Source organism: Sebastes fasciatus, chromosome 10, assembly GCF_043250625.1.
Source record: "Sebastes fasciatus isolate fSebFas1 chromosome 10, fSebFas1.pri, whole genome shotgun sequence".
NCBI classification, from domain to species: domain Eukaryota; kingdom Metazoa; phylum Chordata; class Actinopteri; order Perciformes; family Sebastidae; genus Sebastes; species Sebastes fasciatus.
The window spans coordinates 14,187,891-14,211,616 of NC_133804.1; the positions used below are offsets into that span (position 1 = coordinate 14,187,891).

At 44.3% G+C, this 23,726-nt stretch overlaps 1 protein-coding gene across 2 annotated transcripts in view; it reads left to right on the forward strand.

Annotated features, from left to right (window-relative positions):
• nlgn3a (neuroligin 3a) overlaps nt 1–23,726 on the forward strand; it is a 230,624-nt gene that overhangs the window by 201,352 nt on the left and 5,546 nt on the right. For both annotated transcript variants that reach the window (XM_074648365.1, XM_074648366.1), the window contains one exon: nt 14,755–15,544. In XM_074648365.1, coding sequence (XP_074504466.1) covers nt 14,755–15,544 — 790 coding nt within the window. The remainder of the gene's footprint in view (nt 1–14,754; nt 15,545–23,726) is intronic.

Genomic DNA, 23,726 nt, shown 5'->3' on the forward strand with positions numbered 1-23,726 from the left:
AGGCGGAAAGGCAACTATTGAATGCCTTTCTTACCTCTGCGAGACGGTCGCACGGCTCCACAAGCGGCATAGAAAGTTCACCAGAATGCAGACGTGTGTGAACACACAAGGACGCCAGTGGTGGAAAGTTACTAAATACATTTACTCTACTACTGTACTTAAGTAAAATACAAGTACCTCAAAATTATATTTGAGTATTTCCATTTTCTGCTACTTTCTACTCCATAACATCTCAAATATTGTACTCTTTACTCCACTACATTTATTTGATTACTTTAATTAATTTGCAGATTAATAGTACAAAGAATAATCAATGAAGAAATTATGTTGTAATATTAGATTAAGATGAAACCCGATTGATCCCCGGGGTAAATTAACCAGCAGTATGTTAAGTAATTAAAATGAGCTCCATCTTTACCAGCTGCAACAGTAAAGTGATGAACACATTAGGTCATCAATAATTATAATACAATTATATAAGATATATTATTCTGCATAATGAGCAGATGAACAAATAAAATATCCCAAAGCTATTAGTAAAATATCTCAAAACATTTATAAAATATCCCAAAAATATTAGTACAATACCAGAAAAATACCAGCAAAGTGTCACAAAAAAATTGTAAAATACCCAAAATAATATCAGTAAAATACCCTAACAAATGTTACTAAAATATCAGAAAAATATTAATAAATTATCAGACAAAAAATCGTAATGTACCAAAAAAAATAATTAGCTCCATTTATACCACCTGCATTATTAAAGTGATGAACACATTAATTAATCAATAATTATAATACAATGATATAAGATATATATTATTCTGCATAATGAGTACTTTTACTTTTGGTATTTTAAGTATATTTTGATGCTGATACTTTTACTTAAGTACAAGATGTGATCACTTTTTCCACCTCTGAAGGATGCACACAACGTATGCAAACAGAAATACGCTAGCTAGCACAGGCAGTATGGTCACACATATATACAGACACATAAATAAATAGTGAATGAGGCAGTCGGGGCGGGGGGACGCACTGCTCCTCACCATAGCTCAGCTCACAGCGCCCTTGCACCGGGACCTCGGGCTGTCACTCTGCCTTTTATTCCCCCTGCACCACCACCACTCCTCTCTGTAAGCAGCCAACACAATTTTGGATATTGAGGTGGTGAAGAAACTGTCCACCACTGCCCATTTGGCCTTTTCAGAGCTTGACAGAAAGGACCGGAGGTAAAAATACACTGCATTCTGTCCTGCCAAAAATGTAAAATGGCTGGAGTGCTGCTGTGAAAGGGGAATGTATATAGTACTTGTTATTAGGCCGGCCGGGCTGAAATGAGGTTGACAAGGCGCCAGACATTGAGATGTTTTCTGTCACTCCGCTTTTTTTTTTAGTGTAATCTGAAATTCAATATGATACATTAGTGTCCCAAATGAGTCAGTGCAATAGATATTAATTACTTGTCCATTACGGTTTGTGACACTATCAATCTGTTATCAGCTGGCTACCCCAATGACTGAAATTAACTGTCACTTCTCAATATCAGCCAAGTCATCTCCGTGCTTTATTGCCTTCATTACAATATTCATTTCTTAAATGGTATCCTCATGAGATCGGACGGTAACCAAGACGTTGGCAAAAGACGGATGTCACGGCATGTTTATCTGCGCATGGTTGGTAAATATCAAAGGAAATGTCAATGTCGAACACCTTACAGGCAGCAAGAATGTGTTGTGTGAGTTGAGGAAATAATGGGAGTGCAGCCATATCATGATTTCCTGAGGTCCATGTATATTTGATAGGGCCTGCCAGATGTGGCCTTGGATATGTGGATGTGTATCAGCAAGCAATCTCTCTCTCTCTCTCCGAGCTCCCAGAAATTAGATTTCATCTCAGGCCCCAGATCTAATACACAGGCTTATATTTACTCACAGTTGCAGAGCATCATAAGCCAATATGACCCTATAGAGGGGTGGCAGAGCCGCGCAAAATACAGTTAAATGAAAATGCTCTGAGCAAACTGTTCCGAAAGCCATCGAAGCTTCTTAGCCGCGGACTCCGAATGCAGTTGTTTTCTCCGCTGCATGGTCTTAAACTGTCATAAAGAATAAAACTGCCAAAAGCCCTTTGACAAATAAAATAACATTTTAGGTTTTTCCTCATCGTCTTGTATTCAATAGAAATCAAATTGTTGCTGAATGGGTCGGACAAATCGACTTCAGTAGGAAAGTAGTTGTCTTCAATTCCAGTGATGAATCTGTGGCTAACGCATACAGAAACATCTCGGCGTTAAGAAATTTAATTCAACCGCTCTGAAATCATTTCAGAGCGTCGGTATTGAGCCGGAGAAAGGCGCGTATCGGAGATGAAATGGTCGCATGAGTCACCAGATGCATTGAGATGCCTGTGTGTCTTCCCTCACAATGAATGCAAAGTCACAGTTAGCATGCGGAGTGCCATTTTCTTATGCAGAGAGCCTCTGCCTGCCGTGAATACTCTCTAGGGACAATAGCACCCACTGAGGAATTCTGAGTCTTTTTTTTTTTTTACTTTCCTCTCCTCTCTTATCCTCCCCTGACCTCCCCCGTCCTCCCCTCTCCGTCTGTGACATAATGAGAATAGATGTTGACAGCTTAGTTCATCCATATGTCTGTCTGTTTGTCTTGCTACGATGTATTTTCTGGTTAAGTGTGTAGTCAGCACGCTTTTGTTCGGAGGAGGCAGAAATGAAAGGATCTCAAGACTGATGAACACGTTGCTCAACACATTTTTTTTTAATCTCTATTACTAAAGTCAACATTTCAGCAAGCCAGCGTATTTCCCAATCAAAATAAAAAAAACATTGGATTTTGTTTTTTTCACGGATTGATTTAGATTAGTTTTGCAGTAGATCGATGCTCAGTGGCCGAAGGCTGAGTTCACATAGGCTGCACAAATAGCTCTTAATTGTTGGGATTTTCCAGTTGACTTGATTTGTCGGAGTAGATTTCGAGGGAGCCGCCGCTGCTGCTGCCAACGGACATACAGTACGACATGTCATAACCCAATTGTCTCAACGTCCACTTACAGTAAGTGGCTATGGTGGCTAAAGAGGCTGCCACCGTAATTGACTCAATGGGAGTTTACAGTATGAAGCATGAGGCAGGGAAGGCAGACACAGTGCTCTCCGGGGATGGGTGACAGTGCTGCTATCCCTCAACTGTGTTTCTCTCAGCATACAGGCCACTGGCACACACACACACACACACACACTCAATAAATGCACAAACAGCAGCAGGTAATTCCACAGTCAGGTGCTGGGATCACATTCGGAGCCCAGTCCCATCCCGGGCCCCCGAGTTTCGCTCTCAATCTTTAATGCGTGGCCCGAGAATGAGGGCGAAGCAAAGGGCGACGCGTATCCATCCTATTTTCGTCCGGCTGTTTGCATGGTGTGCCGCCTTGAATTAGACTGAGCTTTGTGTGGCTTCTGGCTGCAGGGGCTGCTGGCAACAATAGGGCAGAGCGAGGAACGGCGGTGTCAGATGCCGCGAGAGAGGAACACACAGAGTGTCATAGGCGCAGCTAGGAGAATATGTTTACACCGCCGGAGCCCCACGCCCAGCCTGGCACGTCGCACAATAGTTAATCAGCTCGGACGCTGCTGCTGCTGCTTGTGTGACCGCTGACCCTAAAAGGGATTGGTAACGGGGGACTGTCTCTAATAGGAAGGGTTATAATTTCGAGTGGGGCTCAGAATTACAGCGCATCCACGGGAGTATATCTTTTCTAACGTCTCCTCTGGTTCTGCTTCATTAATGGTGGTTTAGATTAAAAGAGTTGCTGATGTTCTTGGTCAGAGGAAAAAAGGTTGCTGCCTACTAGGTGCTCTGTGTGTGGCGCCTAATGAGCTTCCTGAATTATATGAGCGTGTGTGTCTGTGCAGGTGCAGGTGCGTGCAGGCTGGCAGCATTTATGTGGGTGGGTTGTATAGTATGCATATAGTATAGTTGCCTGTAGCTGCAGTAGGATTGGACTTCCATGTAGAAACGGTTGATATTTAGACGATGCACATGTTCAGCCAAGAACATTTATACGCTCTCTGCGTCTTGTGGGATATATTTTCTGTGATAAAGCATAACCAATGATCAATCCATGTATTAAGTAGTAATTTTGTTTTCACTGCTTATATTCTATAATATCTATATTAGGGCTGGGACAATACACCTATCTCCCGATTCAATACTATCACAATATTTGGGTGTCGATTCCATATGTATTGCTATTTTTAAGTATTGCGATTCGATATTACATTTTATTGCGATTTTTGTTAACTTTTTTAACACTAGACCATGGGAAAAAAAGATGATTCATACACTGCTAGGGACTTTTAAAAAATATCTAAATTAATATATTTAAATGTTTGATTTTCAGTCAGAGATGTCCTGAAGTCAAATATATCAGTCATTGTCATATGTTCTCCCCAGCAAGCCCCACAGAATGGAGAGGTACGAAATGTACATTGAATGTATACATGTATGTGTCTTTTTACTATGGGGTCATGCACCAGCTCGATTTACTTGTACTGTTTTGATTTTACTGTAAATCATTATTACATTTAACTCTACTTGATTTGTCTGATTTATTATTTTAAGCGTAGTGTGGTAGGGAACCTGAAGACATCTGGCCCAGCTGAAGGTTTGTCTCCCACAGTGTGCATGAACATTGTTAAAGCAGCAGTGGGTTATATAAAACGGTCACTATATTCTGACAGTAGTACATGAGACAGGTAATCTGAAAAAAATAATGTAGTGCTTCTGTGTCCTCTGGTGTCCTCTGGTGTCCTCTGGTGTCCTCTGGTGTCCTCTGGTGCTCCTAATGGCATGTGCAAGATTTCACAGACCGGAGGAAAATAACTAATCAGAGTCAAGCTCGAGTAGATTCATATGTGATTAGTATTGCACATTCCGACAGGTTTTATTACACGTGTTCATCTCCGACAGAGGAGATGTCAGAGTTCAGGAGGTTTATGGCAGTTGGGGGAAAAAGCTGTTTTTAAGTCTGCTTGTGCGTGTGCGGATTGATCTGAAGCGCCCGCCTGATGGGAAGAGCTTAAACAGGTTGCGTCCGGGATGAGTGATGTCCTTGATGATGATTTTGGCCCTTCTCATACAGCGAGTGTTGTGAAGGTGGTCAAGTGATGGCAACTCAGTGCCTGTGCTGTTTTCACAACACGCTCTGTTACTGTAATGCCTATTTCTCGCTTCAAATGTTTTCAGTAACATCTTGTAGTGTACTGTTTAGCTGTAAAATGAGAAAGTTTGTGACCCGGCTGCCACAGTGAGATCAGTTGAGGAAATACCAAGCACCGCCCACCAGCCAGAGCACAGCCAATAGGAACGCTCCCTCTCTCTCTGAAATGTGAAAAGTCTCCCATCATGGGCTAGATTTGTTAAAGCCTGAAAATAGCCATGAGGAGGTGCAGAAGTCTAGTTATCTCACAGAACGCTTGAATACAATATGCTGAAAGGTTATTATGGAATTTCTGCCCAATGATGCCAGAAAATATACTGCCTACTGAAGCTTTAAGGGTTTGCCTTTGTATGTAAGCTACAATCAGATGTAATCGGGGATATATCCTTTTCTGAACCAGACTCAAAAGGCTTGTAAGCTAGTGATCTTCTGTATTGGAAGACTGTGAAAAGGGCCTGGGTAAGCAGTAAGCTTCCACCCACCTCCCGCTTTTGGCTGCGATGCCTGTATCCATCTCAGTTTCACCTCCCGTACCCCTACAGCTCACAGCTAATTTGTTTCTGTAAGACTTAGGCACTTAGACCAGGGTCTCTCTCTCTCCCTCTCTCCCTCTCTCCCTCTCTCTCTCTCTCTCTCTGTCACTCTTTCTTTCCATCCTTGCTCTGAATCCCTCTGATTCCCCCCAGGGGGGTGTACGCCCCCTTGCGATAATTTGTCTGTCACAAATGCAACTGCGCCCTCTCCGTGGCTTTGCTTTGGCCCAAAAAATGAGTTTCAGCCATCCCATCTGGCTGTCACAGGCAAGATGTTGCCAAGAATAGAAGCTTCCCTTCCACATTTCATGGCTGAATTGTCATTTTTGTGTGTGACTTATATCTTTGACCCTTCCCCATGCTAGACATATTTTACATCTGATTTGTACTTATGGAGCTTTGCTCCCTTCAAGCGAGTGCACTCTTTGTCTTTTGCTGTCACTGCTTGCTGCATATATAAAAATGAACCAGGCTTTGGGGCTGCTGTACGATGCAGATGGGGTGTAAAACATGGTGCTTATATTTAGAAACAACAGGAGTCAGATGTTTGCACTGTGCACGCTACACAGCAGCCACAGCTCTCTTATGAGAACCAGTTTCTCTGGGAGCTAAAGGCACTTATCATTTCCTCTCAGCACACTGATCTGAAATCTATTTGCGGACGCAGTAGGAGAAGAGAGGGGAAATCAGAAAACATCTTTAACAACTTGTCCCATCTAATGAGATTAGCAGAGCCGCTTACACAGTCATGACATGGAGATGCACACAGATAACCCTGTAATAACTCATTATTCTTCCCATTTCCACATCGACGCCTAGTCAGGGCTCGCTGACAGCGCGCGTTGTTGTTGTTGTTGTTGTTGCTGCGTACACAGCTATCAGGCCAATCTAGTAGGCACTGCAGCAGTGTGGAGTGAGCTCGGGTGAATACCGCTTCGAAATACCACAGCACAAAGAGAGCTAGCAGTAGAAGGACACGGAGATAGCATTCTCTGCTTTTCAGAGGCTGCAGCATTAGTGACACATGCATGAGTGCAAATGGAAAAAATTCACCGTGCAGCCTCTCTGTTTTTCTGGGTTTGGCAGGGAGGCTGCGAGGGGAGAAGAGGAGGACAGAAATCGATGCAGTTTGTAGCTATATGTGCATGCATGTGCCGTCATGAGAATGCACAGATAATGTCCCAAAAATACAGCTGAAGGAATAGTAAATGTGGTATTTTGTTGCCGTGATTTAACTACTTATACGATCAATAATGATAGAAAATTGTTGAGTGATCTCCTCCTTCCTTTGTTGAAAGTTTTCTTGGACAATAATCTTTCCTTGATAACAATGCCTCTTTTCATACATTTTGCATGAATTGTATTATAGATTGTGTTTGATTGTCCATCGAACACAATCTACCGGTAACTCCAGCAAAATACTTAGAAGCCGCCCTAATGTTCATTTAAGTGTGATAAAACGTTATTTTTTTCCAGTAGTAGGTGAGTGTGTTTATGCCTATTTGTGCTTGGGCTTCTGTCTGCGGGCGCCATAACTGGATCACATAGGATTTTCAAATAAATAGCAGCGTTATCCTACTAAGAGTGCCAGATCCAATTTGTCGTTTTGGACAATACAAAACAGAAGAAGCACCAAAAAGTTTAGAGAATCACAGAGAAGTATTTGAAATTCCAACTGAATCTGCTTCACCAACGAACGATAGCATGCGCTAATCTGAAATGTCCAAGTTGATGTCAAGGTTAACGCGATAATAACGCGATAATAACGCGATAATAACGCGTTAACGCAAATTCATTTTAACGCCATTAATTTTTTTAAAGCATTAACACAATTGATTTTTTGGAGGTTGTAGCGGGCTCAGTTTTAACGCTAGAGTGAAGAACAACATATGAAACAAAAAATCCATTGGTACCAACCACGTCATACTAGCTTATTGCTAAATAACTAGATAACGCTCCAAACGTGCGCTAAATTTTGGCGAAGAAAAACTGTCATGACCATTTTCAAAGGGGACCCTTGACCTCTGATCTCAAGACATGTGAATGAAAATGGGTTTTATGGGTACCCACGAGTCTCCCCTTTACAGACATGACCACTTTATGATAATCACATGCAGTTTGGGGCAAGTCATAGTCAAGTCAGCACACTGACACACTGACAGCTGTTGTTGCCTGTTGGGCTGCAGTTTGCCATGTTATGATTTGAGCATATTTTTTATGCTAAATGCAGCACCTGTGAGGGTTTCTGGACAATATTTGTCATTGATTTGTGTTGTTAATTGATTTCCAATAATAAATATATACATATATTTGCATAAAGCAGCATATTTGCCCACTCCCATGTTGAGAAGAGTATTAAATACTTGACAAATCTCCCTTTACAAATCTCCCTTTTAAACAGATAGAAAAAATTGATTTGCGATATATATATATAAGCAGATAATTAATCTACAAATATACTGTTCCAACTCTCATGTGTGGTGGTGTGCATGCCTGTGATTAGCAGCCAGATTGATGAGTTCAAGGAGGAGCAGTGGCCCCGTTGTGCTGTGCGTGCAGACAGGGGGGAGGCCGGCGTGCGCGCGATGATGAGGCCTGGAGTGTGTGGTATTGACCAGTGGATGTCACGTCGTGATTAGTAGGAGATATCACACTCGCCGGGCTCAGATGCACATCGATCCTGGAACCTTGGTACAGCCTGTCAATGGGGTCATTTTTATCCTCCTCTCCTCTCCTCTCCTCTCCTCTCCTCTCCTCTCCTCTCCTCTCTTCTCCTGCTATTTCCCATTTCCTATCCTCTCCTACACTCATACCTTCATCTTTCCTCTGTCTCCCATCCCATCCTTTTTTTGTCGTTTTTCCCCCTCTCTTCTGTCTCTCCTCTGTTCTGGTTTCCCATTCCCTCCCTCTTCCCTCCATCCACCCCCGTGGATCAAACTCTTTATCTGGCCTAAGCCACAGCCTGCAGGCAAGCAGGCAGTCTCTACAGAGGCTGGAGCAGAAGACCAACAGCTTCAAACAACATTATATAGGGCTGGCATGAAGCATGTCTCACACTGATGGATGAAAACACCGGCCCCTCAGACACTGTCTCTATATGGACATGATGAAACATGAGCAGGGCAGTCCTCCTGTTTCAAAGCCCAGTGCTCTTCACTTGCTACAACACCTCCCGGGATGCGAGACCGACTTAAGTTTTGTAGGAATTAGGCAACAGTTCGCTTTTGTGTTCTGATCCGTGCAAAACAAAACCGTCAGATTCTGGGAGGAAGATGCATTTTCTTTGGCAGCCATCCTGTTGGATCATCTGTTATGAAATCAGTCCAGAGTAAATCTGGTTTAGAGGAAACATGTGAAGCCAGGTAACAGGAATAGTTGCGGCCATAAAAGAGCAAGGAAACAAATCAGGCATGCATTGAATCATAAGTAGCGAGTCCTATTTGGGCCGTTTCATGTCATGTTTCTAGGGCTGTTAAAGTTAACGTTATATTAGCGTCACAAATCACCACTAATTTCATTAACGCATTAACGCAATCAGTATTTCGGAAGTTGTAACGGGTTTAGTTTTAAAGCTAGAGTGAAGATACGGGCATCTTAACTAGAAACTATAAAACCTAATGAATCCATTAGTACCAACCATGTTATACTAGCTTGTCACCAAGGAGGTTAAATAACGCTCAAAAGTCACGCTAAATTTTGGTGAGGAAAAACTGGCGTGGCCATTTTCAAAGGGGTCCCTTGACCTCTGACCTCAAGATATGTGAATGAAAATGTGTTCTATGGGTACCCACGAGGCTCCCCTTTACACACATGCCCACTTTATGATAATCACATGCAGTTTGGGGCAAGTCATAGTCAAGTCAGCACACTGACAGCTGTTGTTGCCTGTTGGGCTGCAGTTTGCCATGTTATGATTTGAGCACATTTCTTTATGCTAAATGCAGTACCTGTGAGGGTTTCTGGATAATATGTGTCATTGTTTTGTGTTGTTAATTGATTTCCAATAATAAATATATACATATATTTGCATAGAGCAAGCATATTTGCCCACTCCCATGTTGATAAGAGTATTAAATACTTGACAAATCTTCTTTTAAGTTACATTATGATCATGCGATTAATCTCGAATAAATATTTTAATCGATTGACAGCCCTAAATGTTTTATTTGTAATGTTTAAGTAAACAAGTACGGCAAATAAGAAGAGCCTTGTTTGGATTAACACTCACACACACACTGCCAGGATGCTTTTGTGCTTTAACTTACAGTATATCCCCGATAGCCCGAGGGAATCCAGGAAGTGTATTCAAAGACACTACTGTCTCAGAAAGCGGCGCGTTGCCCTTTTTCCGGATTCCATCAGCTCGTTCGTTCGTTTTTGAAGTCGACGGGTTCGATGCTGGGCGGAATTTTTTTAATGGAACAGAAAGACAATGTAGGTGTTGTTTCAGGGCTGCCAGACCAATGTGAAATTATCCATGGACTAATGCATGATCACACCAGAGACACTTGTGTTTAAGTGGATGCAGCCTGTGGTACTGTAGGCTGTAGCCATGGAGACAGCAGCTTTAACCCTGTGTTATGAGACTGCAAGTGGCCAAGGATGTGTAATTAGGCAAAATTTATAAGTGTTCATCCCCCCAGCTGTTTTTTTAATATTTCAGGTTGGATTAAAGCTCTTTATATATCTTCATCATTTAGAAAAACAATAACACTGTGGGTTCATGACAGAGAGAATGTGGGAAAAGACGGCACTGAGAAAGAGAAAGAAAAGAAGAGTGTGAGCGAAATGCATCAACAGCAACATTTATCGAGTGTGTCCAACTGAGTGCTAGCCTAGTTTGACTGTAGACGGAGGGAAATGTTTGCAACACAGGGAGCTCCGCACAGTCCGCGGGTCTGTGGAGATTTGCTTACAGTGAAGTGATGGTGGAGGTAAGATGGCTCAGAGGATTCAGGCTCCGCTGAACGCGGGCTTATGTCTAATAATCAGCAGGGAGGGACTCAGCATGGTCCCTCAGAAAAAGGAGACGGGGAGAGTGAGATGGAGAGAGACAGAAAAGCAGAGCAGAGGAAAGATTGAAAGGCAAGGAAAAAAACAAGTTCTAGTAGGAGTTGTGGGGGGGGGGAAAGGAAGACGTGTCCCTGTGGCCACGTTATTCCTCTCTCGCGATGTCTTTTATGTGGCTGAGAAGAATTCTGATAAGATTTTGCTGCTTTACATATTCTCTCCCCTATTAGCTCTTAAAGTCATGTGAAATGCTGTTAAGAAAATGAATCACTGACCTATAAAAATGAGACGTGGACAATCCAAACTTTCAAGGTCATCTGATAGACGTCTTTAAGATTTTTTTTAAACGTGGATGACATTGTTGAGGTTGTGGTGTTTTTTTTCTGCAGGATGCATTTTACAGTCGCATCCATCTCCGGGGCCAGAGAATGATAAAACTCACCCGCTGATGCTTCAGTGATTTTTGCCAGCTGTTCCAGATTACAAAGTACAGTCATTTATGGCGCTTACTGGCATCATCACCAACAGAACATCCTCGTCCATTAACACGGACTGAACACTCACACATGCCCGTAGTTGCCACGTAATACATTAGCAGTGATCCAGCCGTGTCACTGTGTCTCTCCAGTTAATGTGGCTCTTCAATATCAGCATTTCTTCCATATTGCTGTTGTCAAAACCTTAACTTGTGTGTGTTTGAGCCTGTGTGCGGCTCTCTAACCTATGCTGTGGTCGTCATACCCCCAAGGTCAAGCTTTTTTTTTCTTCCTATCAGCGGTGAATTATCTCCGCAAGCCACTCAGCCAATCCGGGGTCTGAACCGCGTGCCCATTTAACGGGTGTCTAGCGAGGGGGCAGCGCGGTCGAGGTCGACAAACCGCAGCGCCGAGGCGGCTGCAGAGGCGACGCGACAGCATTTTAGCAGGGACCCAATGAGTGATTACCTCGGAGCTCCAGTCATAATTCAGCGTGACCTCAATCTGCCAGCGACGCTGTGGCTTGATGGATCTGCTCACAGTTTGGGTGTCGGGTCCTCGCATGTCAAACACAGGCAGATAATGATAGTGGCTATCTGTTGCTCTTAGAGAGAGTAAAACAATGCAAGATATGAATGTGACACACATGTTGATGGCGTTGCGTCGTGCCCGTTCTGTTTAATTTCTCCAGGATGTGGAGACAAAACACTGTCACAAATGGTTAACCCTCATCATGATGACGCCTGTCGTCTGTCGGCCTATTCATCATCTCTGCGTCTTATCAATCAAAGTCAGCATAAAGACACGCGCGCGCACAGACACACACACGTCCACCTCCCAGTGTGGATAATTAGTGGATTCCCTCGGCGGGCGATAGAGCTTGTGCTCTTCTCTCCTCTCTCTCTGACCTTCCCCAGTGAGCTTCCTACCACAGTGGGGCTCATCACACACAGCTCTAATGCATATTTATCGGTGCGGTGACAGCTCGTGTGCGTTGGATTTATATGTTTCTCGACAAACAATAGTAAAGCCCCAGTCACTCTTCCTCCCTTTCATCAACCAAAAGCGGGAGATAAATCTAGTGTTGTCAACCTGGCTGCAGCCTTCCCCAGCGGTTGGCCATCTGTGGGTTCAGACGGACACGGAGCACGAGCCCGGTTGCATTGAAGCCGCTCTCCTCAATTACGGCAAACGGATTTGATATACGTATGTCTGTCAAAAATCGAGGGGCTGCTCTGCTGGCAGACGTTTTCCTGCAGCAACTTCTCTGATCAAAGACATTTGGAAAGTGTCCGTGGCCTGTCTGTCGGCATTGGGATTCAGGACAGACTCCCTGCACCATGACTAGCTCTGTTTGCACAGCGCAATCTTGAGTTGAGATGTGAAGAGAGGCAATACCACTAAAGAGCGATGGGGAGGGGAAAGGGAGGGGAGAGGAGGAGGAGAGGAGGAGGGATAGCAGGATTAAGCCCCAGCCTCCCCCTCCCTCTCTCTGCCTCCGAGCGGCCATCTTTCATCTTGCGGCTGCCCCTCTAATGCTTTCAAGTGGGTGAAACCCTCGACATCTGCTTCCGCTCCCCGGGACACAGCGCGGGCCACCGTCCTGCAGAGACGCGCAGCCACAGGACAGCTCCAAGGGCAGCGTCCTGGCGAGGCCACAGAGCGCCGACGATGGGCTCATCCACGTAGAACGATGCAGAAGCAGAAAAACGGATCTCTCGCTGCGGTTAAATCAAAAAAACTTATATTAAGACATGTTGTGAAATCCTTGCTGCCAGCAGCTGCCGCGTTCAGACCCAGACTCATTGTTCAAATACACAAACTGTGGCTTATACTAGTAAACACACTCACCACGGAGACATTTCACAGTTCACTCACCCAGACACATTAATTCTACTTACTACTTGCAAACAAATAAATGTAAATAGCTCTGTAAATAAACGCTTCATCTTCGCCAAGAAGAAATAAGCCCCCCGCCGCCTCTGATTAAGACTACCAAAGTGATATATCTGGCACTTAAGTCTGCTGTTTACCTCATAAACACAAAGACTTCAACACAGCCACCCACACTTGACGCTGAAATATCACAAACTGTGAGTCTGCGTGCCTGTACATTTCTCTGCTAGTCTTTGTGGCTTAAATGTGGAGTCGTCTAATGACTTTTTTTTTTTTGTGCCATTTCTGGAGCGTTTCATCTGCTTGTGGCTTTCAATATCATGAGTTCAGTGGTGTTCCATGACTCCGGCAGTGAAACCGCCATGAGCAATAAAGCAGCGTGGTGAAGTGGTTGGAGCTCTGATTTTCTCTGAGATTGGTAAAACAGCACTCGTGATTTAGAAAAAACCTCATCAGGAGGACGGATGAGTGGTGCTGTCAAGACAGACACCGCAAGGCATCGGCGACGACGTGAGGGCGGCCTCCCCGAGCCATTGTAGATTTCCTTCATACTGCACTGCGACTAAAATGTAATTTAATTTGTCAGAGCGCCCCATGAGACTGTAGATTTGTTCGCCTTCATCTCTGTAACCCCCTTCCGCCCCCTTTAAAGCCCACCCACCCACACACAAACACCAAACCCCTATGTAGATGCACGTAATAGATGATCTGTTGACTCTTAGTGCAACATGTGTCTATTCCTGTACATTAGAAGCAGGAAACTGTGCTGTTCGGCTTCTTTGACTGTGTGCCACCGTGTTGCATTGTTTTGCCAGGGTGAATGTGTGCAGCTCCGTTCCTTCCTGCAAATGTAGGGAGTAGGAGTCTGGTTTTATCTATAGCAATCCGCCCACTAACTGTAGAATTTAGTGATCTTTCAGGTAAAAAAATGACTTTTAACTTGCGTAAGCCATAACTGATGCAGAGGAACTGTGTGTGTGTGTGTCTGTGTGTGTGTCTGTGTGTGTGTGTAATGACTGCTAAAAGGAGCATCTGTGTCTATAATTGCAGCATTTGAGGTTCATCCAATTCAAGCTACCTTGAAAAGTACATTAACAAGGGGGATGGCATGTGTGCAGGGTTCATATATTCAAGAACACTTAAATCTGACTTTTACTGCATTTCTTACAAGGAAGGGAATCATTTTTTTAGTACGGTATATAGTCCATCCGCTATTTGCAACAAAACCTATTGAGCCATATTGGTGGCATCTGCTCCCTGACAAACATACAGGGATTATTATCGAGAGCATATAGAGATGGATGGAGGAAGAGAAGATGACAGACAGAGTACTGATTCCCTCCTCTGTCTGCGAGCTGTCTGGGAGACCAGGCCATCTGCACATTCATTATCACAGCCATGATTCCATTATTGTTCTGTGTGGCAACAAGGACTTGTTCTGTCTGGCCTTTGTTATTCTTATCAACTGCGTAGCTGACAGCCCCCTTTTGATCATGGCAGCAACAAAATTAACAATCATGTAGTAGAGCACATAAGTGAATTATCCTCCGTAATAGTGACACGCTAAACGTCATCCTGTCTCTTCTTCCTGTGTCCTTGTGCAGGTCTGTTCCACAGAGCCATCATTCAGAGCGGGTCGGCCCTCTCCAGCTGGGCGGTGAACTACCAGCCGGTCAAGTATACACGTCTCCTGTCGGAGAAGGTGGGCTGTAACGTCCTGGACACATTAGACATGGTGGACTGTCTGAGGAAGAAGAGCTCCAGGGAGCTTGTGGAGCAGGACATCCAACCAGCGAGGTACCACGTGGCCTTTGGACCTGTGATCGACGGGGACGTTATCCCAGACGACCCCGAAATCCTGATGGAGCAGGGCGAGTTCCTCAACTACGACATCATGCTGGGGGTCAACCAGGGCGAGGGGCTGCGGTTTGTGGAGAACGTGGTGGATTCGGAGGACGGCGTGTCCGGGAACGACTTCGACTTCTCTGTGTCGGACTTCGTGGACAGTCTGTATGGGTACCCGGAGGGCAAGGACACGTTGAGGGAGACCATTAAGTTCATGTACACGGACTGGGCGGATAGGGACAATCCAGAGACCAGGCGCAAGACGCTGGTGGCTCTGTTCACCGACCACCAGTGGGTGGAGCCGTCAGTGGTGACGGCTGATCTCCACGCTCGCTACGGCTCGCCCACCTACTTCTACGCCTTTTACCACCACTGCCAGAGCCTGATGAAGCCCGCCTGGTCAGACGCCGCCCACGGGGACGAGGTGCCCTATGTTTTTGGAATTCCTATGATCGGTCCCACTGACCTTTTCCCCTGTAACTTCTCAAAGAATGATGTCATGCTCAGCGCTGTGGTCATGACCTACTGGACCAACTTTGCCAAGACTGGGTGAGTAAAGTTTTCCACCAGTTATCCGCACTGGTATTGATACCAATACTGCTTATTGATATCAATACTTATTGGTACTCTTATCGGTAATTTTAATGGTATTCAAATGTATAACTAGGCACACAAAAGTGTATTTATGTTTTATGTGATCATGGTATACTGTCAATTGTCCGAAGAGAAAATGTGTGTATGAGAGCTAGATCGATGGCTGGTTGTCTACATCACACGTGGTTGGTACAGGAAAAATAACAAACCATCTCCTCCACATGTTTTGAGAGCAGTGACTCAATAAATACACACAGGTAGTCAGTTGCTACAATAAAACATCAGATGCAAGGACGCATTTATAAATGCATGGGATACATTTAAGAGCAGAGGGTTGCTTGATTTTAAACATTCTAGCTAAAGTTAATAATTGTGTAGTTGTTTCACTTGACATTGAGAGTTACCTTGAGTTGCGTTATTCTTGGCTTTCAAGCCAATTGCTAACTTGAACCAGGGGTAACAGACTGGCTGCAGTGATGGTGGAGGAGCAGCCGTGAATATATACGGCATTTCATCCCATTGGGTCGCCAGTGTTACCCACGTAGACTGTATATATATAAAGATGGATAACATGACAGCTCCCCAAAAGTGAAGCCAAAACATCTCGATCGCCCCCTGGTGGCTGGCTGCAGTAAAGGTCATAAATCCCGCCCCCTCCATGTTAGCGGATGGGACATGAGCCAAACTAAAAAGTCAAATAAATTTTTCCCAAAGATGGTGTCTGTCATTTTAGGTAGTTTTTATCACACTGATGTACACATATGTTCAAGTGTTCATTTTTCTGATAAGTTTGGTTTTAATTAGTTATGATGTTATAAAAAGGGGTGAGACGTCATGATTGACAGCTGTGATTCCTGGAGGCTCTGAATTGTACGAGAGAGGAGATGTAACTTTAACTTTCCATAACCGTCACGAGTCTGTGTAATAGAACATGTGTCAATTTGATCTAGGGATGCTCATTTTGAAAAAATGTTCTTAACCGATAACCGACCCTAGTTAACCGATTATTAACCGTTAACCGACAAGATTTGTGCCGTGTACCATCTGCAACAGATATCCGTTGACGGGAGTCCCCAGTTCACCCGTCCGGGAGCGTTCACTTCGCAGCTACGATGCTGCGTGTAGTGATCGCGGACATGCAGCCACCCTCCCAGTAAAAGCCTCCACCGCACATTTAGTTTAGTTTAGCAGCTTTTCAGCTGTGTGTCTGCCCGGCGTAACGACACTCTGTCTGCCCGGCATAACTTTAGCGAGTGGCCAACAAACTGTGTATTTGTGCTACGTTAGCAGCTCTAGCACTGCTGGAGGCTCGCCGCCGCACACGTAGTCTGCGTAACTTTAGCGAGTTCCCAACAGACCGTGTGTTGGCGGTGAGTGTGAGGTTGTTGGTGGCGTTATAGCTGTGAATGTAGGTGTAGCAGTATGTATACAGTTTATTTGTCGGTGAATAAATGCTACGAAACTACAACTCCGCTCCTCTGAGCCGCTCAGCTTTTGCGTTAATTATTAACATTTCTTTTAACCATTTTAACCGATAGCGTTAATCGGTTAAAATGCTTAATGTCGGTTAACGGTTAAACGGTTAATAATGGACATCCCTAATTTGATCATAAATGTAGTTATAGATATATTATGGTTAGTTGTTGTGTCTTTATAGCCAAACAGCTACCGTGGTGCTAACGTAGCAGCTAGGTGGCTCATGCTAACAAGCTGTGACCGTGCTCGGCTTGTGATTGGCTCGGGCGGATGTAGGGGCAGGACCTCAATACTGCGGCTCCACCACCCAATCATTACTGCGCAGACTCTGCCTCCAAATGACGTCGAAATCTCAAGATCTCACATCCGGGATATTTTGGCTTCACATTTGTACAGTGCGAGAAAGTGGAGACGCGTCGTCCATCTATATACACAGTCTATGGTTACCCTCATTACACACAACAACATTTAGCCCACTCTTTCTTTTATCTGTCTGCTATACAGTCCTCATAATGTAAACACAACCATGATGGAGACGGATATATGGCAGGAAAAAGTTAATTTAACGGTAGGCTAACTGAAAATGTCGAATGAATGAATGACATTCAAATACTGATAGCAGCACTGACAGCTGCAGGATCGTTACAGTATTATGAATCTGAGCAATCAGGAACCAGTCGGTACCAATTTATCCATATCTAATCCTAATTTAGATCAGACAGGTGTTTGTTTTTAATCTTGAGTCTAATAATAGTAGCACTGAAACATATTCGCACACATTATTAGCTTGTCTTTTAAATGACCTTTAACAACAGTTCTTGCAAATTAGTAAAACTAGTGATCACACAATTACAGACGTGTTATAAATAGAAAGTCACACAGAGAGAAATCCTATCTCGGTCCTATTAAAAGGGCGTCTGTGCTATACAGAAAAGAGGCTGCAGGGAAAAAAGGAAGCTCTACAATGGATGGTACGGGACAGAAAAGGCATTTTTCAACACACATTTTTTTCAGAGGTGTTTTTTGCCTGGACTTCCCGGGTCCTAGTCTGAAAACCTGAGACATATTGAATCTGAGGAAGATTAAATGTTCCTCCAGAATGTGTGCTGTGCTATTTGTGCTTGGCTGCCTGTTTGGGTTGAGTATGTGTGCATGGCTGCCTGCCTTTCTGTATCCTTCGGTGTGCATGTGTGTGTGTTTGGCTGGAAATACTATCTATGCTCTATTACACCGAGGCCCAAAAGACACAGAGACTTATCAGGGAGACATATCAAACTCTTGCCCTCGGTGGTATCGATTCCCGTGGCGTGGGCCCAGTCGATCACCCGTGCTCCGGGTGATTCCCGCTCCCCACAATGCCCAATTTCACCCCCACCCATCATGAAGCCTGGCCATTTTGTATGAGTACTAGTAATCATTTCTAACGACGGAAATTTAATTTGACAATCCCTGTTACCAGAGAGGTATTGATCCCATCCTGAATGTTCTGTTTTTTATCTGTCTCTATATCATCCGCTGTCCAATCAGGTGGCATTTACATCTGGCTGATAGGCTGAGCCCCCGTGCCGCCAGCTCTGTTGGATCCTTGAACCGCTAATGGCAGACTAGTGCAGATGGACTGATGTCGGCTCCTCGAGGAAAGCACTGAGGTCCGTCAGCGATGCTCGGACTAAACAGCTGTCTCCTCATCCTGCCTGTGCCTGGCAACCGTCTTGCGTCAACACATACAAGGCTGCAATTTGTAGATACAGATGGAATTTCGTACTCGTCCTCTCCAGAATATTATGTGCCGTTAAAAGAAGAGCGAGTTTTAATTTTTAATGAGAAAACGTTTCGAGGCCTCAAGGTAACAGTGCACAGTGCTTATGTACTGAATCACTCTGAACTTGGATCAAATTATTTCTTTTTTAATTCTAATGGATGATGATAGACAGCCGGCCCATCTTACCCACAACCGCTCAGACTCAGCATGACGCCATGGGCAGGAAGCCTGCCGTAACCCTGACCCGACCTTCAACCTGGCAAGCAGCAAAAGTCGAAAAACAAATTGCACTTTTGCTTCTGACCTCATGTCAGTTTTGTAGACTCCCCGCGGCACTGATTGATTGAGACTATAGGAGCAGAGCGGCGGGAGAGTAAACTGGTTACTGGTAGTATATCCACCCCGTGGTGTGTTGCCTTGGCGTTACTCCAGACTGGAGGATTACACGCAGACCACAATTAGGCACTCAGATGGTAAAGAGACTGGGATTAGATGCCAGGATAATAGAAAACTCAGCCGTGCTGCTCCAAAGGGTAATTCTACCTCGAGCCCAAGTAAAGGACTCTACCATCAACACCTCAGGGGGGTTGAAGATGTGAGATATTTCTCGTAGATTCTGAAGTTCATCCTCCTCATTTAGGCCACACTAGGGGATGTAAAGATCTTTCCTCCAACACCACCCAACCCAATCTGGCTCTAGAGGACATCCTTTTAATTAAGACACAGTTGCCTTCGTTGCCCATCCAAAAAACGTCTTCCCTGTGTCTGCAAAGCAGCTCTCGCTCCCCTTCCAGATGTTCGTGATGAACTGACCCAGATCACACTTCCTGCCCCCGTCTCTAAATCAGCTTTAGAAACATGTGTGACACGATGTTGAGACACTTGGGCTGCATGTCAACAGTGTGTATCATATCAGCATTCCCCCCCAAAGCTCTTCCTGTCCCTGGCTCTCATGTGTCATCTTTACAGGGCAAATCCCTGCCCATGTGCTTTTTTTTTTTTCTTTTTTTTCTCCCTCCTCCATCAGTGTCAGTGAAGCATAAAAGCATACAGAGAGTGCACGCTGTCAAATCTTCTTAGTGTGTGTATGTGTGTGATTGCGAGAGTGTGTGTGTTTACACTACGAGGCCGTTCTTTCCTGCGAGTTAGGGATGTTTCAGGGATTTACTCAGCTCAGAGTTATTTTTCTGGCTGCAACATTTGTTTTACTATTGACAGGCAAAAATTGCCGGCGCTTTTTATTGCCACAACAACTTCTTTTCTCCAAAAAGTTTTCGCAACAAGTCCACACGCTGCGACTTCCGCACCTTCTGGAGCACAAATGCAAGCACAGCAGCGCGACTATACACAAAAACACTGGCAGAGCACTTCAGAAAAAGACAGAATGATGAAAAGCCTCAGAAAAGATCAATCATTATATATCATTAGTGCTATAAATACGTTGGTCCATCTTCCCACTACTTGTTTTTTTTATCCCTGCTGGCTGTTGCTCATTTCCCCTGTTCTGTGTGCCACATGCTGCGCGGGGCCTTGCTAGGTAGTTAAAGAGCACAGCGCTGTCATGTGTTGAATATTTTTTTCCTCATTCTCCTCCATCCCCCTCTCTCCCGCTCTCTCATTAATCTATACACAAAAAAAGAAAGTCTACTCATGTTTTACATTCACAACATGAGCTAAAATATGCAGCATTGATTGCTTTGTCTTTAGTGACAGCGGCTGCTGACCAAACAAATGTAGATAGAAGTAACTACTGTAGTGCAGTTAAACAGCAAGCGCTTTGATTTACAACCCTGCTAGTTGATTTCTTTTTTTGTTCTCCTCCCGCTCGTCAGTCGAACAACCCTCCTCCGTAGGGTTAACAATGCATATACATCAACTGTCTCTCCCTTCTGACCTCATTCACGCACTCCTTCAGCCTTTTTATTTCACCCCAGCTGTCTACTTGTTACATCACTCATCCTTGATCCGGCTCCTTGTCCTTTCTCCGGATTATCCCCTCCGTTTCCTTCGTTACGGCCCAACTCAACCTGCACCAGGAGTCCGTGTGAATGCTCGCCATTGTGGAACAGCACAGCCACCTAGCTACTCCATTAAATGGGCACTCACTTGATAGGAGATTTGTAGCCAATATCCTGATTTGCATTAGAGAAGGTAAGGAAGTGGTGTGGCTTGTTAAGGGGCCTGGTTGCCATTGATCGGTGTCCATGCTGTGTGCTGAATGTAATGAGAGGAGGGCGGCGGGGGGTGGGGGGGGGGGGGGAGGAGGAGAAGAGGAAGTAGATCTGCATGTGTTAGTTGTCAGATTACAATGGAGATAAATATGTTAAAATATTAGCAATTTAGAAGATAGAGGTAGAGAGCTGCTAATTGATTAGAAGAGAGAGAAAAGGCGGATGTTTCGGAGGTGTTTTGTATGCTGCCACTCATCCAATCAAACAAATCAATAGCGTCCATAATAAGGAGTGGTCCGAGAGCTGTGTCCTCCAACACTTCTGCACGCCCCAAAGTCACAGCGCCTCGCCCTGCATCACTTAGCCCGCTGAACCAGAGGCTGCCATTAAATATGAACCACGCATCACTCAGCCCTCTGCCCCAGCGTGCAACCACATGAAGGGTAAAAGAGCACAGCCTGATAATTTGCCCGCTCAGCGCTGGAGTTGCCCCCTACGTCGAAGCCGAGCCCGAAGTCCACAAAGAGAATTAGATTGAGCGTATTTATAAAAAAAAAAATATACAGAGTGCAGGGAGAGGTGTTGGGAACCTTCTGTCGGAGTTAAAAAATTACAATTAGCTGCGTACTTTGTGTTACCTGGTGAGTAGATAAACAACTGCAGGGGATGAATTTGTTCCGCAACAGTAACAACAATAACTAAAAGAAAAATTTCAACTGAATATTTTAGCAGCTTAGCAAAATGAGCATCAGTGCCACTGAATTAATGCATGTTCCATGTTTTATATTGAGAAGCCACACTCGGCTCCGGATTCAGAGACCCTGAGTGTAGTGAAAATAGATTCTTGTCTTCTGCCTTAGGGCACCTAAACGTGTCTTTTCAGATTTGGTGATGGCTAGGCCTATGATCATTCAAGCGCTTCAAATTACATCAGGATGAAAAGGGGAAGGAGGTACATGGGAAATGAAAAAAAAAGAAAGAAAATGATATTCATTCTTCCCCCTTATCTACCTTTTACATCAGTGCGTGCAGATAGGGCTTTGAATAGGTAATGAGCTCAGGCCGCCGTTCCGCCACGTGTGCAGGTAGAGCCGGGACTAGTCGAGTCTGTCATCCAGGTGCCGCAGCGTCTTATAGAAGAGCACTTTAACACTTACAGGAGCCTTGTTTCTTCTTTATATCAGCCTGGAGAGGCTCGTCGTCACCACTACACAGCCGTGCGCTGCTTTGTGACATGTCTTGTGTTCAAGAGCTGCGCTTGTGTGGCCCCAGAGGTCATCACACCATGATGCGCCACAAATACAAACACACACACACACAGGTACACAAGCTGACAGACAGAGAGATATGAAGCACACACACACACACACACACACACAGGCTCCCAGTCAATCACAGATACAAACACACGGGAGCACTTAAACACGCATGGCAGGCCAAGGTTAGCAGGGGTCAGCAGGTCATTGCGAGAAGAGGGAGGGGAGTAAGGAGGAGATGAAGGCGATGGTTTATAGTACCGCAGCCATATGAACACATCAGAGGAAATCTGAAAGGCCATTAAAACGCCTGCTTTTATGGGTGTAATAATCCCTCTCCTCTGCCTGGGAGTCCAGCCATAGCTCCAATGACCATCCGGATTAAGTGGGAGGTCTGACAGGAGGCAGGCTATCAGCTAATGCAGGGGAGCTCTGAGAGCCCAACAGGACCACAAACATCACATTACGCCAAGGCTCTTCATACAAAGTCACAACGAGGCGTTTGCCGTAGAGCTGAGCACATACGGCGAGCTCAGTGTTTTATCACCGGACTGTTAGAATATTTGAACGTGAATTTATACAATGATCACAAGGTTCTAGTGTCAGCTGTAATTTGAGGCACATTAGTGAACAGGCAAAGCAAATACAGCTTTTTGGGGGAGTAATTGTACCCTCAACACACCTCTTCATTTCAGCTTGCCAGAAGATAAAGTGTTTTCATTTACTATCTCCAAAAAAAAAATTCTTTCATCCTGCGATGACTTCTTCAGCCCATCAAGATCAGCAGACTGTTGATATCTTATCGTTGAGTTTCTCTTTCCGGTCTATTTAATTCTATTTTGTTCTGTCTATATTCGAGTGTTCAGCTGCGACTAACTGACGTCATAGTCATTATATATTGTTTTAAAGTAAGAAGAGCACAGAGCCAAAAACAAAATGTCTCTGTTCACACACTCATGGAGCTCACTGAGAGATTAAGACACTCTGCACAGTTTAGGTAGAACAATTTCAAACCTTCTTTATTTATTTAATATCTACAAAGGATGAACGCAATAATATCTTGTGAAGCTTATAATTTTTTGTGTGTCAGATTGGGACTGTTGCAAAGAAAAGGCTGTGTGCTTTGCTGCTGTTTTTATATGTTTATATAGTTGATCACGATTTATCACAAATTAATCGCACATTTTTTATCTGCTCAAAATGTACCTTAAAGGGAGATTTGTCAAGTATTTAATACTCTTATCAACAAAGGAGTGGGTAAATATGCTGCTTTATGCAAATGTATGTATATATTTATTATTGGAAATCAATTAACAACACAAATCAATGACAAATATTGTCCAGAAACCCTCACAGATACTGCATTTAGCATAAAAAATAGGTTCAAATCATAACATGGCAAACTGCAGCCCATCAGGCAACAACAGCTGTCAGTGTGTCAGTGTGCTGACTTGACTATGACTTGCCCCAAA